The sequence below is a fragment of the Manis pentadactyla genome, chromosome 2 (assembly GCF_030020395.1).
Source record: "Manis pentadactyla isolate mManPen7 chromosome 2, mManPen7.hap1, whole genome shotgun sequence".
Lineage (NCBI taxonomy): Eukaryota > Metazoa > Chordata > Mammalia > Pholidota > Manidae > Manis > Manis pentadactyla.
The window spans coordinates 141,656,228-141,678,821 of NC_080020.1; the positions used below are offsets into that span (position 1 = coordinate 141,656,228).

The following is a 22,594-nucleotide window of genomic DNA, read 5'->3' on the forward strand; positions in this document are numbered from 1 at the left end:
CTGTGCGGTGATGCAAGTGCGCGAGGGCAGGCTGGTGTGGTCTCCTCCCTCCAGGCCCCACTCCGGGCCACGGGCCGCAGCCTGTGTGGCACCCGAGGCTAGCGAGCCTGAGGCTGGAACACGCACTGTGGGTCCCTGCAGACATCCGTGCAGCGAGATGGCAGAGAGAAGAGATGGACAGGTGCTGCCCAAGGGTAAGGTGCCACAGCCCAGCAGGGGGGCGCTTGGACGGTGGCCAAGATGCCCAGACCCAAGGGACTTCGGGAGCAGACCCCTTGTGGGGGGACTCTCTCTGGGAGTGGTCAGGCCCTTCAGTTTCACGACTATTTAAAAATGTTTTCTTCATTATGAATTCAGTGAAATTCAAGTAAATTAAACTGAGTGTTAACGTTTAGTAGAAAAGAATTAGGAATGGCTTCTTTAACAAAACACAAATCTCAGAAGCCACAAAACAAACAACCGATAAATGTGATAAATAGGTGTTTGCACGTAGCAAAACCACATAAAGAATGGGAAATACTTGTGAGGAGCTACATGTCGAGAAGTAAGGGCTTGATAACCTGGTGGAGAAGGGCACCTGCGGTGGAAGACAGTTCACAGAAGGGGTAGGAAAAGATGCCCAAGCTTCACTCAGCCGGGAGGAAGCTGGACGGGCTCTTCCAGGAGATGCAGTTGCTCCCGTGCCTCGGATGGGGGCCAGGTGTGCCCCAGGGGCAGGTGTGCCATTCCTCGGCTTCCAAGTGCACACGCTCCCACCCTTCACAGAGGTACTTGTGATGGGCAGAGCCTGGGAATCTGTGCTGAGCTACACGCACACACGCACATGTTTCCTTCTTAGTGACAAGTTGAAATTTTTTTTCTGTGGATTTTCAGGCCTTGCTGTGAGCAAGAGCATGTGGTCTGAAGTCAGCGACTGCCTCATCCACCGTGTTCTAAATTAGTAAGATTGCCTAGGAACCAGCTGCCATAGAGGATTGCGCAGAGAGCTAGGCACGCGTCTGCGCAGTTGGGGTCCCTGAGTGCAGAGTTGCTGCTCTTTTCAGAGATAAGCCTGTTCCCGGGCCCCTTTGGCCCGCTAGCCCCACGGCCATCAAAGCTGAATTCACAATGATGGGGGCTGTGGCAAAGTGCTAATTTGGGGAGGGACTGTAGGAAGTACTGAGCATCTGGCCCCAGCCAGCACTGGGCCAGCCCTCAGCAGGGGCCCTTCTGGAGTTCGGAGGCCACACAGGGCTCTGGAGCCTGACCTGGGCCCTGTGACCTGCGGTGCTCACCTCAGAGGATACACTGCCTTTGGTCAGTGGTTCTGTCTCCCAAGAGACCCCCAGGCAGCGTGCACCCCATGTCTGTGAGCTTTCCTGGGCAAGCGCCATCACATGACCAGAACAGGCATCACAGAGGGACCCTGGGTGGGACTCCAAGAAAGGCAGAAAACGCACAAGTTGTAGGAAACAGCATAGGGAGTGGAGCCCCTGGGAGGGGTGGCCCTGCACAGCTTGCTTAGGGCTGGCTGGGAATTCCCAGGGGCAGGAGAGGACACTGCATCCACCCCAGAGAAAAGGGCACCCTTGCTGATGACCCCCAGGACAGAGATGTGGGGGGTCAGCCACTACCCCAAGGGCAGTGCCGTGGGGAGCGGCAGGGGCAGGGTCATGTGCCGCAGGCCTTCTGTGACATCACTTAGGTGGGCTGCAGGGACCCCCAGGAGGGCCCTGCAGTCTGGCTCCTGAGGGGCCTTCAGGGCTGGCTGGTTGCAGATTCCTGGGCTGGCCCGGGGCCTGCAGGGCTCTGGGGCTGTGCTGTGCTCTGCTGCTGGGCCGTGAGCTGGGGGGCATGGCCTGCAGGTCCCCTTCCTCAGCATGGGGGCCCCACATCACATCCAGACGTGCATCTTTCTCTGCCCTTGCAGGCTGCCAGCCCTAACTCCCCAGATCTGGGGGCTCTCAGGTGCTGCCGTGTGTGTGTGCAGAGTGGGCTGGGGGTGTTGCACGCTTGCCCCTTCTTCTCCCAACACAGCCCCTCCAAGCTTGGGGTGCACCCCAGGGGGACATGAGCCTGTAAACCTCAGCGGGGCAAGCCCTCCAGGTGCTTTCCTGCTGATGAGCCCTGGGGACTCCCAGGGGACGGGCCCATGTTCAGAGACAGCCTCCCTCATTCCGGCTGGCAGCCACCCTCTAGTGCCATTTGTCACGTGAGCCCCGGGGTGGCTAGATGATCCCCAGTCACGCCTCCCCACCAGGTGGGCCTCCATCCATCAGCCTCCTGGAGGCCCCACTCAGGGAGCAGAGATGACACTCCACCTAACGTGATAACTTTCCGAGAAAATCGGAACCGTGATGGGAATGCAAGATGTGCAGCCAGCAGCCAGGGGTGGGGGCCGGTGGGCCCTCAGATCCCAGAAGCATCCACCCCTTCTGCCTCTGCCCTGCATGCTGATGCCACGCCAGGCTCAGAGCGGGCCCTGTGCAGGTGACCTGGTCAGGGAGGCTATCCTGCGGCTTCTCAACCAAACTTGGAGAGAACAGTCCCTGGGCAAAGAACAACCACGACGTGGGGCCTCCTTCAGGGCCCCTCGAGAGCCAGCATGCAGCACCCCCAGGCCCGCAGGCCCAGCAGGGAGGCAGGCGTCGGCCCACCCTCCTGCCCCCCAAGGAAGGGTTGCAGGTCAGCCCCAACCGCTGTGTACTGGGCACCCCCCTGCACTCCTGCCCTGCCTGGAGGCAGGGTGTGCGTGGGGCCTGGGCACCTCAGCAGGGGGCCTCCTGTGACTTCAGACCCCTTAGTGAGCAGGACTCTGAGGTCGGAAAGGTGATCATCCCAAACTGGTTCAGGCTTCAGGCATCCTGCCTCCTGTCAACACTGCCAACTTTGCAATCAGGCTTGGAAGGCATTGGGACCCTTTTTCCTGAGTCTTAAACTAGAACAAGGGAGAAGGGGTCCCACTAGGTCTGTGGGGCGGAGACGGGGCCCTGGCTCAGGGGTAGGGCCTCTATGCCTAGGTCCTCCAAGCTTGGTGGGCCAGGGGGCCGAGGCGGCCGTCAGTGGGGGGACTGCTGGGGCCTCCTGCATCCGCAAGTCCCAGTGTGCGCAGAGGAGCCAGTGCCTGTCGGGGAGCCCTGGGGACCCTCGTTTATTAGGCTCTGTTCCTGGGGTACTATCATGAGCCCAGGAGAGCCGGGCAGAGGGAGATCAGAGCGCATCTGGGCTGCAGGCAGGGAGCGGGCATGGCCAGGCAGAATGAGGTGGGGTGGTGCTGTGCCTTGGCTACTGGAGGGGTGAGGAACAGCATGGGCCACATGGGGCTTGGGGCCCTGCGCTCTGCCCTCGCAGTGCGGCCCATCGTCCTCCAGCCTGACCCACCATGGGGGCCTGTCCGCCCCCAACCCCCACCTCACCAGCTTGGGGGGCTGCCGAGGAAAGGGAGGGGCCGCTCCTCGGCTGGAGGTGAGGAGACCTCTGAGGGGGGTGTCTCTGGGCCAGGTCGAGGGGGCAGTGGTCTGTGTGGCCAGCAGGCATCCACGTGGGCCTGGCTTCCTGGCCCATCTGATCCAGTGGGGGCTGGCCTCCATGCCCTCAGGGCTGCCAGGGGAACCCCCCCAAGGCGGTGGCTGGCAGCTCCCTCCCACTTGTGAACAGGGAAGCCCAGCAGGCAGGCCACCTGCTTGCTGGCAGAGCCCAGTCTTGCCCAGGGAGCGGGGAGCCTCAGCCTCAGCACCCATAGCCTGCCAGCTTTGGGGGGCCCAGGGCCTCCACCACCATGTCCATGCAGATGGGGCCACCTGGCTGGGCCACTGCCACCAGAGCCTTGCTGGGCGTGGTGTCGGGTCCCTGACACCCTTCTCCCTGCCCTGAAGTTCTGCGCCTGGCCGCTCCAGGTCAACAGCCTACTGACCCCTCGGTCCCCTGCAGGCTTCCACCTGTCCCACAAGGTCACCAGCGTGGTCCCCGAGAGCGCTCTGCTCATCGTGCTGGGCCTGCTCCTGGGCGGCGTCGTCTGGGCAGCCAACCACAGCGCCTCCTTCACCCTCACACCCACCGTGTTCTTCTTCTACCTGCTGCCGCCCATTGTGCTGGACGCCGGCTACTTCATGCCCAACCGGCTCTTCTTCGGCAACCTGGGAACCATCTTGCTATACGCCGTCATCGGTACCGTGTGGAATGCAGCCACCACCGGCTTGTCCCTCTACGGCATCTTCCTCAGCGGCCTGATGGGTGAGTGGGCGCCACCATCCCCTGGGCCTCCCTGGGCGGGCACCATGGAGGTTGGCCCGGAGGGGCAGGCTCCCGGCAGCTCCACTTAAGGAAGCCCAGGATGCAGACTATGGACCCAAACGGGTTAAATAGAGTGGCCTGCTGAACCCTCCTGGAATGTTTGGAATAAGGTTTAGTTCACCAGTAGCCAGGCGTCCCCAGTCAGAGGCAGGTGTCCTGCTTGGGAATGAGGTCCTGGCTGGCCTGCCGGGGAGGTGGGGTTGGCTTCTGTCCCTTGCCACCAAACCCCCAGGGAAAGAAGGCCCCTCTGGCAGGGGCCAGGTCGTGGAGCCAGGCAGACATGCACCTGAGCAGAGCATTGTACTCAAACCCATGAGGAGAAGCCGTGGGGCCTCTTCCCCAGCATGTGAGTCTGCAGTGCCTCCCTCGCCAGTATTTCCCAAGTTTGGGTTACTTATTTCCTCCTGGCGTATCTCCCAGGGCACCCCACCCACCTGGGACCAGCTATTATCTACCTGGGAAACTGGGTGCTGGGGCCAGGAGCTTGCCTGGGGCCTTAGGAGGAGCTGTGTGCTGCCTTCTGGGGCTGTGGCTTTAACTCCACCATCGGGCATGACCAGGGAGGGGACACCTTTCCACGCTCAGCCTCAGCCCCAGACACTCGCCCCGAGGAGCCAGCCTCACAGGGATGGCCGGATGGGCCATTTTCCATCTGACTGGAGGAGGAGCCTTCCACAGCCCTCACTATGTGGATCAGGGCCTTGAAATCTTAAAGATGAAGGAGGCACATTGAGAAAGAGGGGCCAAAGTCCCCACTGGGCATAGCCACTCTGCCTGGCACATGTCACCTTTGACCTTTCCCCCTGGGGAGCATGGCTGATGCCTTGAGGCCCTGCTGCCATCCAGCGCCACCAGGCACCACCCAGAGAAGCCCACTGACGGCGGCCTGGCAGCCTTACACATGTGTAAGCTGCAGGATTCAGGATTACATTCACTGGAGATGCCTTTAGTAGTTGGGATATGCCTAAGGTAACTCTAGGGGAAAGTCTCAGATTTCAGAACAAGGACTCCTGCCCCTTGAGGGGCTGCAGCCCCCAGGACTCAGCTGGTCAGGGCCAGACATCAGCTGTCACAGAGCAGAGCTGCTCCCAGGGGGCACTGGGTCTGTCCTGGCTCCAGACACCTGGAGCTGGGAGCTGAGGCGGCCAGGGACTGGTCTGTGCAGGCCAGCAGCTGAGGTGAAGTCAAGGCCAGGTGCACCCCTCCGAGGCGAGCCCCCCGGGGACAGGCCCTACAGAAGCTCCAGGGCTGGAGAAGCCCCCTCAGGTGGGGGAGGCTGAGGGTGTTGTCTGAGGTGCAGAGGGTCCTGGCGGCCATGAGCCCACCTCCAGTTCCGGCTGTTGGTGGACTCTCCTGCCAGGGGGGAGGGCAGACTGCTCCTGGCCCTGGGCCATCCCCTGCTCAGAGTAGCTGTCTCCTGGAATGTACCACTGGGTCTGCAGGGTCCTCAGGTGTGAGAGGCCGACATGCAGGAGGCTTGCAAAGGTTAATGTCCAAGGTGACTGTGTATCTGGGACCATGGTGTCTAGGTCCAGGAAGGAGTGTGAGCTCCCATCTGCTTCACCAATAAGCAGCAAGCAGCATTAGGATGGAAGAGCAAAACCTATGATTCCCATGGGTTTAAAATGGCAGGGGCATTTCGCACTCATTGGAAACTGTCTCTTTGACCACTCAGGGCCCTGGCGCCAGGCTGCGGGCGTGAGGCTCACAGGAAACTCCCTCGGGGGCACATTCCCCCGCAGGGAAGCTTCTCCCAGGGATCCTGCCCACGCGGCGAGCCCTGAGGGGGAGCGGGGCTTCTGTGGGAGCTGCATCCAGGCCTGCCTCCCCCTCCCTTGGTGGGCCTCTCCCTCAAGGCAAGACAGGCCCCCAAGCCCCTGAGCAAGGTCCTCCCCCACCAAGCCCAGCTGAGAGCAGGTGTGACACCAGGCTGGCCAGGTGTCCCTGGGAGACCATCGGTGGGAAACGGGATCTGCACATCGCCTATGGGATCTGGAACCTCAGATAAATCTGGAAGGATTTCGGAGGGTGAAGGTGCATATCCAGTGACACCTCCCCTCAGGGGCTGAGACCCACTGGGCAGGGCCACTGGGCCCAAGGAGGCAGGCCTGTCCCCTCCCCTCCCATCAGGCAGAGCCTGGTTGCCCCTGTCTGGGTTGAGATGGCTTCAGGGCAGCCACCTGCCCTACCCCATTACTTCCCAGCATTTGCACCGTCTTGTGCACCCAGGTTGCCCCATCTGTGTCTGATTCTATGCTGTACATGCCCAGGCCGCCGGGCCCCTCATCCACCTGCAGCGGGCTCTCTAGTGGGCCAGCCAGGAGAAGACAGGCCTAGGGGGACAAAGAAGAGAGCCGGGGGGCTCAGTCCCCTGCAGACAGGCCGGGACTCCCTGCTGGGGGGGGAACCAGTGTGAAGGGCAGGCAGCCTGACCCAGGTCCCCATGAGCCAGCCCCAGATGGAGGAGAACCAGGGTCCTCACCCGGGGGCTCCCAGCCCATCAGTCCCCAGGCCTGCCGCCTGCAACAGTGCCCACAAAGGATGTGTGGAGGCTGGCCTGGCCCCCCAGGCCGCCGGTCCCCAAGGCCATCCCACCACAGCTCTGCTTGTCTCGCAGGCGACCTGAAGGTCGGGCTGCTGGACTTCCTGCTGTTCGGCAGCCTGATTGCCGCTGTGGACCCGGTGGCCGTCCTGGCTGTGTTTGAGGAGGTCCATGTCAACGAGGTCCTGTTCATCATAGTCTTCGGGGAGTCGCTGCTGAACGATGCTGTCACAGTGGTGAGTCTGGGGCCTGCCCAGTGTCTCAGCACCACTGGGGATGGGAAGGTCGTGTGAAAAATGCCCACCGGGCCCAGGTGACCCTGTCACGGACTTGTCCCTCCGACGCTGGAGGCCTGGCCCCTACCGTTGGCCACTCGTGGCTGTCCTGCAGTCCTGGCTTGTTCAACTAGATGTCGTCAGCTGTTCCTCATGCAACCGCACTGGTCGCACTGCTGAGCCCACGGTTGCGCAGAGCGGGGGCCTTAGCTTTAGGTGCACAACTGCAGCCTCAGTAATGATTGCCCTAAGAGAACCAGTAAAGGAGCAGTCTCCCCAGATTAAAGGACAGAGAGCTGGAGCTGGTCTGTTCGTGGCGGTGACCCGTCAGAGGTGGTGTCCCAGAAGCTGGCAGGGCCCGGGGGCAGGGGCTGCAGGACTGCCCCCAGGACGAGAGGCCACACCAGCTCTACACAGAGCAAGTGGGACATTCATGAAACTGAGGGTGCTGTCTCGACAGATGACACGAAATGTTTGACGCCAACCCCCAAATCAGGCCACTGCATCCATGGAGGTAAATCTCTAGGCATGGTGGGGGCATGCAGACCTCCCTACAGGCCAGCCAAGGGGGTGTCTGTGCACCTGGCCTGTGCGCAGCCCCGCCGTCCACCGCCTTGCCCCACGGATTTGCAGACAGTGAGACATGAAGCTCCTGGGCTCTTGCGGGACCCATGGCCTCTTTAACAAATTCCTTTTCTCATGTTCCTTCAGGGTTTAGAGAGCGAAAAACCCTAAGGTTGTATTGCACCAGATTTCCTATGTGGCAGATAAGATATTCTTGGGGGAAATTGAGAATTAATTGGAGACTAAATCGGAAACATGGCAGGTAGCTCCTTCCAGGCTGCAGCTGTCCTGTATTGTGGCCTTTGTATCCACTTCTGCGAAGCCCACGGGTTCTTGCTCACATCTCCCTTCCCACCCACGTTGCCACAGGGAAGCCAGCTGAGCTGTAATGACGTTCATGGCCTGTGCCACAGTCCCCATGACCCGTGCACCTCCTTTGGAGGATGGCTTCACACCCAGCCCTGGGGGCCCTCTGTTTCCGGGAACAGGCCAGGGGGTGCAGACTAGGGGCACAGACAGGCCCACCCTGGGCAGCCCCTTGGGCTCCTCTGCGTGGAACCCCAGCCCTTTAAGAGAGCTTGGGCTTGGAAAACAGCGTCTCCACAACTGTGGCCCAGCATGAGGTTTCTGGGCTTTTTATCTCGAAGTTCTGGCGGGATAAGGGTTACACATCAGCATGGAGATGCAGGGGTGGGAGCCACATGGGTGAACAGAACAGCAAGGCCACTGACAGTGGAACTTTGAAATTGAGAACTGAACACAGTGGGCTGGCTCTGTGGCCGCCTTGGTTGCTGCAGGTAGGCAAGGGCCAGGTTTGCTCCAGAAGTTTCCAGGTCTTTCCAGAACTTGCAGTCCTTTTCCTCTCATAGAAACCCTGCTAGCAGTTTCTGGCCTTCCTCCTGTCAACCACTTTTACCCTGAGATGGTTCTCCTCCCAGGGGTTTTTGGTGTCCTGATGGCTGCTGTGGGCTCCTTACTCCAGCACTGAGTGCACAAAGCCTGGACTCAAGGTCGGGAGGGGTCAGCGCTGACCCAGGGCTGACCTGATGGCTTGTTTGCCTCTGTCTCCCCAGGTGCTGTACAATGTGTTTGAATCTTTTGTGACACTGGGCGGTGACAAGGTGACTGGTGTGGACTGCGTGAAAGGCATAGGTGTGTGGCCGGCGGGGCTGTGCGTGGGGCAGTGCGGGTGGAACTTCCCCATAGCAGGTGGACCACTGCTGGGCAGCATCATTGTTGAGTGGAGCCTTGGCAGCCAGCCTGCCCTGAGACCTGCAGCCATGTAGGAAAAGGTCTCTCCCCCTAAGGGTCTCCATGATCGGCCCTCCTGTCCTGGGTCCCAAGGTCCCCAGCCGGTGAGGGTCATTTCCCCGTTAGACCCACAGGATGTCTGGTCGGAGGGTGTGGTCCTGGTGCCCCAGGAGGGCTGGGAACTCCTCTGGGCGGGGACAGAGACCTCGGCTGTCCCTGGGGGCCTGGCGCCCGTGGCAGGACCACCCCTGCCCCCACTTCCACATCGGGGCTGGTGCAAGAGGAGAATCAGCCTCTTGTTTGCTGAGCTTCAGGCGCCTTTGTGGGGGTCACCAGGCAACTGCGGGGGCCCAGCCACAAGGGGCCATTCAGGGGCTCAGGCCAGCGTCCCTGCCCACAGTGTCCTTCTTCGTGGTGAGCCTGGGGGGCACGCTGGTGGGTGTCATCTTCGCCTTCCTGCTCTCACTGGTGACCCGCTACACCAAGCACGTGCGCATCATCGAGCCCGGCTTTGTCTTTGTCCTCTCCTACCTGTCCTACCTCACCTCTGAGATGCTGTCCCTGTCGGCCATCCTGGCGTGAGTGCCCCCCAGAGCGCGAACCCCAGCCGCCCCACACAGAGCCCGGCTCCCCTGCAGCCATCCTCAGCTTTTGCCCTCCGCCTGGCCTGCTTCCCCACGGGGCTGGAAGTTCACTGTGGGGGTGAAGAATTTGATCTATTTGGGTTTTCAGTAAGGGGTAGGCGTTTCCACAGAATGAGCAGAGCTGCAGCGCCTGCCCTGGGCAGCCCCTCTCGAGTGCCGTGAGGGGGAGGCCGCCGACCCAGGCCTGGAATCTGCCTCTGGCCCCCCAGAGCCGCCAAGTGATGCAGCTGCTGTGCTCGGGGCTCGGTGGCTGTGAGGACAGGCATGTGCCAGCTCACGGCACAGAGACCCAGCAGGCGCCCCAGCTCAGGGAAGGGCTGGCTAAGGGATGGGGGTCTGCCCGGGACTCAGAGGCCCCCCCCCCCGCCTCACGGTGTGCCCACCCCCAGCATCACCTTCTGCGGGATCTGCTGCCAGAAGTACGTGAAGGCCAACATCTCTGAGCAGTCGGCCACCACCGTGCGCTACACCATGAAGATGCTGGCCAGCGGGGCCGAGACCATCATCTTCATGTTCCTGGGCATCTCGGCCGTGGACCCCCTCATCTGGAAGTGGAACACGGCCTTCGTGCTCCTGACCCTGGTCTTCATCTCTGTGTACCGGGCCATCGGTGAGGGTGCCAAGCAGGACCGTGGGGACTGTGGGGTGGGCCGATGGCAGGGATGGCGCAGACAATGGGAACTGGCTACGGGGTGGCCATGGGAAGCAGGGTGTGGCAGAGGCAGCAGCACCTTGCAGGGAGCCCCCTGCCCAGAGAATGGCAGGCCCGGGAGCCCCTGGGGACCCAGCCCAGCAGCTTGCCACCCTCAGGGAAATCAGGCCTCCTCATGGCCTCTTTGCCCTGAGCTTGAGGTAGGACAGCTGGGGTCAGTTGGAAGGTTTTGGACCCCAGGGAACCCATTTGGTTTCCCAGTGGCCTGCTGCTGGGGGTGGGGGCAGACGCTCAGGCAGGCGGTGGTGATTGGCCCTGCAGCTGTCTGAGGTACAATGGCCACGTGGAAGCCTGAGAGTTTGCTGAGCCGCTGGCCAGACTGGGATGCCCGGGGTGCCCACAGGGGCAGCTCTGACTGGCCGAGAGAGGGTGCAGTGTGTCTATGGGAGGCAGGAGCTGTGGATGAGTGTGGCTGCAGGATGGAGTTTCTGTGATTCTGTGCTTGGGGTGTAACCTGTTGCTGTCTCCGGCCTGGGGGATTCCCAGACACTGCTGCCAGGAAGGGCGGGGAGGGCCGTGGTCCAATGCCCCCTAGAAGGTGCGTAGGAGGCGGCAGGCGGCCATCAGAGCTGAGCGTGCCCTGCGCCCGCAGGTGTTGTCCTGCAGACCTGGGTTCTGAACCGGTACCGGATGGTGCAGCTGGAGATCATAGACCAGGTGGTTATGTCCTACGGTGGCCTGCGCGGGGCTGTGGCCTTCGCCCTGGTGGTCCTCTTGGACGAGGAGAAGGTCAAGGAGAAGAACCTGTTTGTCAGCACCACCATCATCGTGGTCTTCTTCACCGTCATCTTCCAGGTAGCGTGTGGGCCCCACTCTCCACCGGCCTGGCCTGCTGCCGTCACAGCGCTCCACGCCAAGCTTTCCCAGGCTCCAGGCCCTAATTGAGTTTTACAATTTTAGTAACTAGGAGCCGTTATGTAGGTTTCATGGGGCCCCACAGGGGATGCAGCACACTTAGGCCTAAAATTGTCCTTGTTCAGCATGGCTGCTCAACAAGACCCCAGGGAACGTCTCACGGACAGACGGCTGGGAAGGCACCCCTTTGCCTGCTTTTGGCGAATCTGCGGAGCTGGGCTGGGCCCTCAGGGTGTGCACATGCCCAGCGGTGCCCTCTGGCTGGAGTCCAGCACAGAAGCCGTCCCTGGGGGAGGGCAGCCAGGCGCACCTGTCTGGTTCACTCAGAGCTCGCGGGCCAGAGTGGGGTGTGGGGCGGGCCTGCCCCAGCCCTCGGGGTCAGCACATCCCCCCTCCCAGGGCCTGACCATCAAGCCCCTGGTGCAGTGGCTGAAGGTGAAGAGGAGTGAACACCGGGAGCCGAAGCTCAACGAGAAGCTGCACAGCAGGGTAGGGGGTGCTGGGGGGCCTGTCTGTAGGGGAGGGCCGGGGGGGGTGGAGAGGAGGGCTGGGCTGGGGAAGGGGGTGGCGAAGGCCAGGTGACATTAACCCATCCCCACTCGGCTGTCCCCCACAGGCTTTCGACCACATCCTCTCGGCCATCGAGGACATATCTGGGCAAATTGGACACAATTACCTCAGAGACAAGTAAGTGGGCCCAGCGCCAGGACGGCCTGAGTGGGGAACTCAGACACACGTCTGTCCCGGCTGTCAGCTCCCTGTCCTCCTCTAACCAAGGACTGTGGGATTCTCCCAGGGTCAGACAGACCATGACGTGACCCATAAGCTAAGCTCACAGAGGCCTGATGATGGGGCAGTGCTGCTCTGAGGGCTGAGAAGGCCACCCCCAAAGTGTGTCCCCCTCTCCACTGCAGCCCCTTCCTCCCCCACTGTAGCCCTCTCCCCTTGCAGCCTACTCCGCCCTTGAGGCCCCTCTTGCCCCCTGGAGCCCCTTCTCCCCTGGGCATCCCCGGCCCTGAGTCCAGCTCACTGGGTTTCATCTAGACGCTCCTCACGTCTGGCCTGGCCACCTCCTCTTCTGCCTGAGTAACTGGTCAATGTTCTGTGCTGGACTCAACCTCCTGGCCAGCCTGATTCTGTGTGTGAGCTCAGGGGTCTCCTCCCTGGCCCGTCCCTCATGTAGGTAGAGGTGCCCCCTCACTGCAGCCAGAGCCCCATGGCCCCACCAGGCCTCAGCCCACACAACTGGAGGGTTGGATGGTCACGGGGGAAGCTGTTTGCCGTATCACATTAAATGAGAGAACAAGCCCCAATTTCATGTCCATTCTGATGACAACTGCCCAGGTCGGGGAGGTAGGAACCAAGTACAGGATGGTGGAATTGGCATGGTGGAGGTTTATTTTTTATTTTAAAACTCACCTTGTCATCATTTTGGTAAATAAAAATAAGAGGGAGAGAGTCTGCTATGCCTGGCCTGGCTCCCGGGAGACCTTGTCCATCTTCAGTCTGGGGGATGGAGTGGGAGCCCAGCCCCGTCCCCAGGTGTAGCCAGGCCTAGCCTGTTCACTGCCTGCCTGAGTGCTGACCCCATGTTGCTTTGACCCCCAGGTGGTCCAATTTTGATAGGAAATTCCTCAGCAAAATCCTCATGAGAAGGTCAGCCCAGAAGTCACGAGACCGGATTCTGAATGTTTTCCACGAGCTCAACTTGAAGGATGCCATCAGCTATGTGGCTGAGGTGCCAGAGCGTTCCATGTTCTCTCTGTTGGTGTCAGGGGCTACAGTGAGCCACAGACATGGCATGTGGACAGACGTGGGGTCTAGGGATCCACCTGCAGCCGAGGCTGCTGTGTGTGTTGGGGGGTTGCTGAGCCACCCCCACGTTCATGTGAGGCTCCTGGGTCTTTTTACATGCTGAGAGGAGGCCATGTCACAGCTGCGCCGCTCACGGAAAACAGAACCCTCTCCCATGCCTCTCAGAACATGATATGCTGCTGGTGGGTCTGGGGTCTGAGGCCAGGCAGGTGATCGAGGGGCCATAGACACCCACATGCATGTGCTCACATGTCCATGCTGCACACACGCCCCTAAATGTGACCTGAGATGACAACTGCCCATCCAGGTGGCCCCCAGGGTGGCAAGGTCACTTGGCAGCTGCCAGGCGGGCTCTGCCCAGGCAGCCCGACCACAGGGAGCCACAAAGCGTGGGGACAAGCCCAGCTAGGACTCCACCTTTCCTGAACGTCTGAAACTAAGGGTCTCTGCATTCCTCTTGACCCCTCCTGAGCCAGATGGCATCTGCACTCCATGTAGAGGGATGGGGTGTCTCAGCAAACCCCTTGGGCCTCACACAGGGCTTGGAGCAGAATGCTGTCTGTCCAAGGGCAAATGGTTCTCCTGGGGTGCATCCAGCCCCAATATGACCCACACTGTTGGGGTCGCTCCAACGGGGAGATGTGCTTCCTGGCAGAGGAGATGAGGCGGAAGGCCCCTAAGCCGTCCGCTGAGCCAGCCGCCCCACAGTTGCTCCACCTGCTCTGGCAGGGCTGAGGCTGCCTGTGTGGCCATGGTCAGAGTGGAGGGACTGTCGTCTGCACCCCTGACCGGGCACAGTCGGTCCAGTGCACGAGCCCCTGCTGTCAACGAGCCGCCTTCATGGCTCAGAGGTGGTGGGAGGGCAAGGGTCTCTGGGGGTGCCATGAGGCAGTGTTCACTGGCCATTACCCACTCTGCTGGCCCAGCACTCCCTCCCTGGGTGCCCCCATGGTCCCCATCCCCTGATGTGGGTGATACAGCCTCCAACAGGGCTTCAGCCTCCCCTCTCCCAGCTGCCCCCCCATGGAGTGTCCTCAGTGCATACAGGACCCTCACAAGTGAAGTCTTGACCCTGCCACCCTCCCCAAGGGGTCACCCCTGTGCCCTGTAATGGCCCCTGCCACACGCCTGCATGCCCAGCCATGGAGTGGGCTGGGAGCTCTCTGGGGTCGCAGTGCCTCTCTGACACTCGCCCAGGTGCCCAGGGAGGTACTGTGTTTGCACACACAGCTGTCTTGACTTTCCTCCTGGACGTAACAGCCTGCTGACTGCCTGGCTCAGGCAAGCCCTGGGTGTGGCCTCTGGAACCTCTGCTCAGCAGCGGCTGGGGGCTGCTGAATCGGGTGAACAGCACCCTGTGGCCCCCCGGCTCCCGCTCCCACCGCGGCTGAGGGCCCTCTGCCTGCTGACACGGGTCGTCTCTCCCACCACAGGGAGAGCGCCGGGGGTCCCTGGCCTTCATTCGCTCCCCAAGCACCGACAACATGGTCAATGTGGACTTCAGCACACCACGCCCTTCAACCGTGGAGGCCTCTGTTTCCTACTTCCTGTACGTGTGCACAAGTCCCCACTGCTCCCTTCAGGAGGCCAGCCCCGCCTGGCTGCTTCTGACCACGGCCCTGGAGGCTGCTGAGGGCAGGGTTCTTCCTTGACCAGCGCTTCCCCAGACCCTCTGACATGGTTCCCTCTGGACAGACGCCAGCCACTGGGCATCTAGGGGCAACTGATTGTGAATAGGGGAGCAGAGGCTGCAGGCCTGGGCTTGGGAATGGCGGTGTGCAGGGAGGGGTGTGGAAATGGGCGGCGACCTGCCCAGACAAATCCCTTCCTTAGCCAGTCAGCATGCTCAAGTTCTCACTGACACAGGCAACATGCAGGGAGGCCGGGCTGGACAACAAGTCAGGGAAACAGGTGTGGGACCAGAGGCCACGCTGTGTCCTGGCCCTGGCCTGCGCGACCCCTGACTCTGCTGTGTGGTGGGCCCGTGGCCAGTGGGGGCTGCCCTGGGTTTGTCAGCCAGCGGACAGCTGCTGGGAGGCGAGGCTCACGCCAGGCCTTGGGGGGAAAGGGGCGGCCCTGGGGAGTGGGGACCCTGAGTAGGAGGCAGGTAGGCCTTGCGGGGGCCAGTCTGACTACACCCCCATGGGAGGAGCCCAGGACAAGCCCGCGGGGCATGGGGTGTGGGGCGGGAGGGCGCTGCCCGCTCAGTGGGTCCCTGTGCAGGCGGGAGAACGTCAGTGCCGTGTGCCTGGACATGCAGTCCCTGGAGCAGCGGAGGAGGAGCATCCGCGACACGGAGGACATGGTGACGCACCACACGCTGCAGCAGTACCTGTACAAGCCCAGGCAGGAGGTGGGCACCCAGTCTCTGGCTGAGAGGAGGCGGGCTGGGCCGGGAGTGCTGGGCTTGGGGATCCCCCAGTGCCCAGCCACGCAGGTGCCTGCAGCTGTGGCTCTCGGCTCCCCCAGTACAAGCACCTGTACAGCCGGCACGAGCTGACACCCACCGAGGATGAGAAGCAGGACAAGGAGATCTTCCACCGGACCATGCGGAAGCGCCTGGAGTCTTTCAAGTCCACCAAGCTGGGCATCAACCAGAACAAGAAGGCCGCCAAGCTGTATAAGAGGGAGCGTGCGCAGAAGCGGGTAGCGCGGCCTTTGGGGCGGCCTGGGCCGCAGGTGCGGTTGGGCAGTGGGGACCCCATGCTGCCCGGGTGTTAAGTGGCCTCCTTCACTTCCCAGAGGAATAGCAGCATTCCCAATGGAAAACTGCCAATGGAGAGCTCAGTACACAGTTTCACCATTAAGGAGAAAGGTACTGCCAGGGCCGTGGCAGAGATGCTGGCCGGAAGGGGCTGGGGACCTGTGATGGGGCAGGTGCAGAGGGCTGTCCTTCCAGGGAGACCCTTCCCCTGGCTCCCAGGACCCTCTGCAGGCTGTTGCCCGGCCTGTCCCACCTTGGTGGGGGCTGGGACTGCAGGGCCGCAGCCTCTGGAAGGCGGTGCCCTTGAGGAGGGCTCCTCGTCCCCTTGTCCCTCATCCCCACCTGTGTTTGAGCCACAAGTACCCCTCCAAGCAGGGCCCCTCCTCAGGCCCTTGCCCTTCTGGCCCTGTGGCTCCAGCCTCTTGTCCAGCATGCCCCCCTCCTCAAAAAGGCCAGGTGCAGCTGGGGAGCAGGCGCCGCCGCCCCCGCCCCCGCCCCATCCCTGCCTGCATGACAGTCTGGGAACTGCCTCCCACTGAGTGCCCAGGCGCGGCTGGGGTGGGGTGGCAGCAATGACAGCCCTCAGGGTGCACACTGGTCAAGGTGCTGGTCAGCAGTGTCGGACTAGGCCTGTCCGGCCCCCAGACCGTTTCCCTCACGCTGCTCCTGCCTTTTGACACCAGATATGGAACTTTCTGACACCGACGCGGCCCCGGACCATGACGCTGAGGAGATGAGCGGGGGGATCGAGTTCCTGGCGCACGTCACGCAGGACGCAGCCACAGACTCCCCCTCAGGTGAGGGTGGGGCAGTCCCCGGCTGGCCCACAGGCTGCAGGTGGCCAACAGGGGCCTCTACTGCAGGAGAAGGGAGCTGTTACCTGTGCCGTGTGGAGCAAGGCCTGACCCCCAAAGGCATGTGACCCTGATCTTCCAGGTGACCCGGCAGGTGGCGGCTGCAGGACAGGCTGGTGTCTGGCCCCCAGGCAGCACCCTCCCTCTCTGCCACCTTGGAGGGGGGACCCAGGATGCTGATCAGCCGCTGCCTCTCTCCTAGGAATTGACAACCCCGTGTTCTCCCCGGATGAAGACCTGAGCATCCTCACCAGGGTGCCGCCCTGGCTGTCTCCTGGGGAGACGGTGGTGCCCTCCCAGAGGGCCCGTGTGCAGATCCCCTGCTCTCCAGGACACTTCCACCGCCTGGCACCCTTCCGCCTCAGCAGCAAGTCCGTGGACTCCTTTCTGCTGGCCGACAGCACTGAGGAGGGGCCCCCGAAGGCCCTGCCTGAGTCCACACACATGTAACCAGCACCCCCACTCCACCGTTTAACACCTGCTCTCTCCTTAGCTCCTCTGCAGGCCTGCCTCATGCCCTGGACCCTCTGCACACCTCGCGCAGCTACTCCTCCTTCTGAACCTGTCCCCCTGGCCTCTTTCTCCAGCGCACATTCCTTAGGAGAGCGTCTGTGTCTCTGCTTCTCCAGCTGAGAGATGTTTGATTTTAGGAGATGTGCTCTTGGGTTCTTGGCTGATCACCGCTTACCTGAGATGAGCATTCAGTCTGGCGATCAGCCCGGGATGAAGGCTGAGCAGGGAGCGGACAGGGCTGCATGGGGAGGGACATGTCTTCCCGCTAAGGCCCTGGCCCTGGGAAAGCCTACAGGGCAGCAGGATCCAGGTCCAAATCTGCCGCACCTTCGAGCCTCATGGAGAGGATAGCAGGCCGACAGCTGGCCTGCCCACCAGCCAGCCCTGCCCCGGCCCATGGGGGCTTCTGGTTCAGGAGAGGAGGGGAGGGAAGGTACTTCCCCAGCAGGGGTGCTCCAGCTGGGTCCCCGGAAGGTGCGGCCACTTTGTCTTCTGCAAGGAAGGGTTCTTAGGCCCCCCATCCCCTGGGCAGGGTGTGGGATCATTTCACATTCCCTTTGGGCATTCGGTGGGCACTTGGGAGGAAGCAGGAAACCAGCCTTTCCCTTGGCTTCCTCTTGGGACGTCCCCTCGTGGGGATGAAAAGTGACAGTTGCAGTGAGCTGGGGGCAGATGACAATGCCGAGCGCAGGACCCCCTGCCTGTGCTTCTGCTGCCCCTCTGCCTTTTCTGGCTTCTGTGTCTGAACCTCATACTTTCCCCTCCCTCTTGCCTGGGTCCTTACGGCAGGGCGGGCATGGTGCTGGGCTCCCTCTCGTGGAAGGGGCACCTGATGGTAGGGCTGCAGAGTCGGGTCCTCGGCTGACCCTGTCACTGTGTACCGGGGCGGGAGGGGGCACAACCAGGGCATGGCCTGGAACTGCCAGAGCCTTGCAAGTAGTGGGGACGGGATTCAGGCTGGGTATGTTGGGGGCCGGCCCCGGGGCCCCCAGGCCCCCAGGACCCCGCCCCCGGGTCACCAAGCCGCACTAGCCTTCTTCCCCGCCCGACCCCCGGCGGTCTCCGCGCTCACGCCGCCTCTCCCACAGGTGACACGGGCTCCGACGTGCCGCTGACCCGACGCTCGTCCCCGCGGGGAGCCCCGCCCGCAGCTGAGAGGGCCCGGCCGCCTGAGCGGACCCTGCGCGTGCGCGCCCCGAGCCCGGCCCCGGCCGCGCCCCCCGTGCCGCCCGACCGCGAGCCGGGGGCGGGGCCGGAGCGCCGTGGGCTGCCGGGCTCGCACGCGCGGTCTGCGGCGGCGCGCCGCGTGCACAGCCGGCGCTCCTTTCAGAGGCCCCGCGCGCGCCGCCGCCCAGCGCTGCTCAAGCTGGCGTCCCTGCAGCCGTCGTGCCACACGCCGCCGCACTCTCTGGAGCAGGAGGAGACGCCGCTGTGACAGGCGCGGGCCGGGCCCGCCACGGCCCCTACCTCCCGGGGCTCGTCCCCCACGGGCCCGCCCCCAGGGGGTTCTTCCTCCACGTTCCCCCACCCGGGGGATCCGCTCCCCACGGCCCCGCCCACCGGGGGGGTCCTCGTCCACGGCTCCGCCTCAGGGCCCTCCCGTCTGGCTCCTGGAGTAGCCCTGGGCGCTCAGCCGTCCAGCCTCTAGGTGCTGGAGCGGCCAGCGAGCTGGACTCTGGTTTAGAGTGGGCCCCAGGGATCAGTCCTGCCGGCAGGCATGAACCTTGGAAGTCAGTGGGGCCGCCTGCAGAGAGGACCTGAAGGCCGGCAGCTGGATCTCCCCAGCCCCTTCCAGCTTCCGGGGGGCGGGGCCTGGGCAGGTGCCCCTGTGCGGGTCCTTCTGTCCACCTGCCTGGTTGCGAACTGAGCCAGCACTTGTGTGCGACTCTGTCCATTGTGCCCCTACTTAGGGATAAGAAGGGTCCTGGGCCCCAGAGGCTAGGCTTCGTGTTTGAGTTCTTGCCACGTTGTGTCCATGTTATCATCACTGCCAGGGAAACTGAGGCATGCACAAAATAAGATTTTCCCGACGTGATACCCATTCAAGATTCCAGGCCCTGGCTGCCTCTTTCAAAGCTCCCCTGGGCTTACCCCAGCGAGGGTGGGAGCCCTGAGTCCGGGAGCAATTCCCAGGCCTTGGGTTTGGGGTTGTGGGTATCTGAGCCCCCCATGATACCTTGATAGCCACTTGCCAGGTCTTTGAGCTACCTGTCAGTCTATGGATTGTAGGTACACTTGCAGAAACATCTTCCATCTGTTCATCCTCCCAGAGCCCAGCAGTTGTCTTGCATGCACCCAGGTGTTGGTGTAATGGCCTCTGGGCACCAGGCATCGCCCCATCCCCACACACCTGCCCTCCAGCCTGAGCTGTCCCCTCAACACTGGTGGATGGCCAGGCTGGCTTAGAGGGTGCACCGCCCATGTGGGTGCAACTGCACAGCTCGAGTGGGGACCCTCGCTTAGCAAGCAATCTTTAGAGTCACAGCCCATCCCTAGGGACCTGGGCCCCATGGCTGCTCTGGCCCCTCAACGACAGCAGGGGAGGAGTTGCTGTCTCGTGGGGAGTCCAGGGACTGGCAGGAGGTTCAGAGGCTTGTAGGACCCCTAGGCCTGCCCAGAGGACCTTGTAGGATAGACTCCCTCCCACCCCGCTGAGGTTTCAGGGGTGCAGCCTTGGGCAGAGCACCTCCTCTCCTCTGGAGGGTGACCACAGTCCAGCTGTCCTGGGGGGTGCAGTGGGGAGTGGGGCAAGGCAGCTGCACAGTGAGTCAGGGACGGAGCTGCACGGTCGGCCCCCATCTGCCCTCTCCTTCACACACAGGTGGTAAAGGATAAGGAGCAGTGGGCTTCCAGATGCCCTAGGAGCTTCTCTGAAGAAGCTAGACTCAGCCCTGCTCAGGAAAGGACCAGCCACACTGTGCTGATGGCCAAGTCCTCCCAGCTGTCAGAGCCCAGGATTACTAGCAGTCTGTTTTCACAATGCACGTGAGTCCAGGTGAGGACCTGCTCATTACTCGAGTCATGAGCTCCGCCACCACAGATAAACAGGTGATGTTTGGCTTTGCGTAGCCATTCTCCACATGCTGTGAATTTTAACCAACTCAGAGCACAATCTAGCCATTCCCTGCACACCCAAACCCATTGGTGACCCCACTGCACCCAGGCTAGCCAGGCACCCAGCCACCCAGCACATCTGTAGGAGGGCTCCCTGCAGGCGTGGCTCCACTGGGCCAGTACCTTCAGCTGCCTTAACATTCACCTGGGCTGCGAGGCCAGTTTGACCCCAGCTGCAGAGCCGGAGCCTGAGTCAGTCTGGGAAAGCGGCTCAGGGACAGTTCCCAGACACCCCAGTCCACACCAGAGCTACTGAATGGCCAGGTGGTGAATCAGCATGACAAATGCCTCTGGCCACCTTGATGGCCCCATGTGTTCTGCGGTGGGAAGGCAGATCTTCTGCATTGGATTGCACAGGGCAAGCACAGCCGCGTGGAACTGAAGGCAGGCAGGAAGCCCGATGCACAGATCCCCCCATTTCGGCCCTCCAGAGTCAGTGTTATGAACCCCAGTACTGTGGACGCATTTCATAACTGAGAATCTTAGCTGTTCTCGTCATCGTAAACTAGAATGTACATAGTCTTATGAATGTATTTCCTTAGGAAAACTGTTGTAAAATTTTTTTATTAGGAAAGAATCCTATTTATTTAATACTGAACGTTGGCCCACTTTGTGTACTATAAAGTATATAACTAGCTATTTCTCACTTGTTTTTTTGAAAATAGTTTTGTTACAGTGCTCACACACTGTGCGCTATTGATCTATTGCAAAAAGATATTTAAGGAAGAATTTCATTGGAATTGAAATGTATTTTAAGTTACAAGTCATGGACATTGTTGATTTTGTGAATGTAATTTTAGTCAAACTTGTGTTGCCCCTAATCACAAAACAATGTGCCTTAAAGCGCCACATGGATGTGTCCTGGGCAGGATCCCATCACAGAACCTGCCGTGACTGCTTGATCAAGCCTATTAAAAATGTTCCAAGGCATTTCTGAGTGAGCATTTTGTTTCTAAATGAGAAATCGTATTGAGGAGAATTTAAGGCATCCCTGCAGGCATTGTGCTGGCACTAAAGTGGTTGACATGTGTGTGTATCAGGAAGCCCCTTCTGGGTATCCAAGATCATTGGACACATGGCTGCAGGCACAGCCTGGGCCCTGGGAACCCAGGCTTCCCCAGCAGAGATGGGCAGCCAGCCACCACTCACATGCATAGCTGCACACAGTCGGCAGCCCTGGGAAGGGCAGGAGCAGTGCCCACCCGGCCAGATGGGGAGGGGGTGGGCCAGGGACTGTAAGGAGGTGGACAGGGACAGTGGGGTCCAGAGCCTGGGTGGGCAAGGGCCTTGGTGGGGTCAAGTGTGGTGGCAGGGGCAGAAATGTGGGTGGACCCAAGGGAGGGGACCAGTGTACCTGCCCCTAAATGTCACGGGGCATCCTGTTGTCATCACCAACCCCCCTGCCCCGCAGGTGGATTCCAGTGAAGCTCCCAGCAGGCAAAGCCACAAGGGCCGGCCCTACACGCAGGCCCAACAGTCACCCTTGAGGTCTCAGCATCACAGAAACATACCCCTCAACAGCTAAAATTTTAAGTATCATAAAAAGAAAATAGCAAGTGAAAGTCGAGTCCACAGGTATCCTCAGAGGTCTAACCAGCAAACAGCCATTTCAAAGGGGGCAGAGTTCCCAAGGAGTGTGCTCATCCCTGGGGCTGCCACAAGGAAGCCCCCAACCGGGGAGCCTGTCTGAAATCAAGGTGTGGGTAGGGCCTCACTCCCTGTGAGCCCCATGAGTCCTTTGACTTTGCAGTCCTAGCACTCTGAGGCTGGGAAAAGCACCCCCCACATGCCTTCACCTGGGCCTCGAGAGGACAGTCATGCGGGATCAGGGCCCCCAGCTCAGCTACTCCAGGGGGCCACTTCCCTGGCTTCCCCTCACACTGTGCCTTGGGTCTGCTCCCAGGAGGGGAGGACCTCCCAGGCTGTCCTCCCTGGCATTCCTAGCTGAGCTGTGCCCCACAAGATGGGCAGGCAGGGCGGCTGGAAGCCCCAACCCGGACCAACCCCCACAGCAAAGGAAGCCAGCCCCGTGCTCAGGCTTCGCGTTTTGGGGTGTGCTCGTTAGAGCCACCTGGACTGTGCCTTAGACACAGGGACAGCACGCAGGTGACAGCTGGGCTGGCAGGAGCCACGTACCCACTGGTTAACAGTCAGGAGCCCCTTCTTCCCACTCCCTGGAAACCCACTGAATAACACCGAGCCAAGGAAGTTTCCTAGCTTGTGTTCTTCCAACTGAATGGCAAAGTGATTTCATGCAGAATGAGTCTCAGACTCAGGGAGTCTGTGGTGGCCCAAGCAGATGAACCTGCTCCTGGGAGGGGCTGCAGGCTCCCTGTCCTGTTAGGCCCATTGCCGACGGGCCCTGGGGTCCCATGCACTGGTCTCTCACTAAGCGGCCTGCCTGAACATGACCCTCCCCTGGGTGTCAGCATGCACACCCTCTGGGAGATGGCCCTCTGCCGTGGCCCCCACTGCCCAG

At 61.5% G+C, this 22,594-nt stretch overlaps 1 protein-coding gene across 2 annotated transcripts in view; it reads left to right on the plus strand.

The window, feature by feature from the left end:
• SLC9A3 (solute carrier family 9 member A3) overlaps positions 1-21,045 on the plus strand; it is a 42,951-nt gene extending 21,906 nt beyond the window's left edge. The window contains exons 2-17 of one of the 2 annotated variants that reach the window (XM_036920301.2): positions 3,910-4,212; positions 6,890-7,050; positions 8,727-8,805; positions 9,305-9,482; positions 9,938-10,158; positions 10,853-11,055; positions 11,515-11,604; positions 11,732-11,802; positions 12,724-12,853; positions 14,364-14,479; positions 15,154-15,283; positions 15,400-15,576; positions 15,673-15,745; positions 16,318-16,431; positions 16,691-16,934; positions 18,090-21,045. In XM_036920301.2, coding sequence (XP_036776196.1) covers positions 3,910-4,212; positions 6,890-7,050; positions 8,727-8,805; positions 9,305-9,482; positions 9,938-10,158; positions 10,853-11,055; positions 11,515-11,604; positions 11,732-11,802; positions 12,724-12,853; positions 14,364-14,479; positions 15,154-15,283; positions 15,400-15,576; positions 15,673-15,745; positions 16,318-16,431; positions 16,691-16,934; positions 18,090-18,093 — 2,294 coding nt within the window. In that variant the 3' untranslated portion in view covers positions 18,094-21,045. Of the gene's footprint in view, positions 1-3,909; positions 4,213-6,889; positions 7,051-8,726; positions 8,806-9,304; positions 9,483-9,937; positions 10,159-10,852; positions 11,056-11,514; positions 11,605-11,731; positions 11,803-12,723; positions 12,854-14,363; positions 14,480-15,153; positions 15,284-15,399; positions 15,577-15,672; positions 15,746-16,317; positions 16,432-16,690; positions 18,068-18,089 lie in introns of those variants that run through there. The other variant, XM_036920310.2, reaches the window with a different exon arrangement.
• The last annotated feature ends 1,549 nt before the right edge of the window (positions 21,046-22,594 follow it).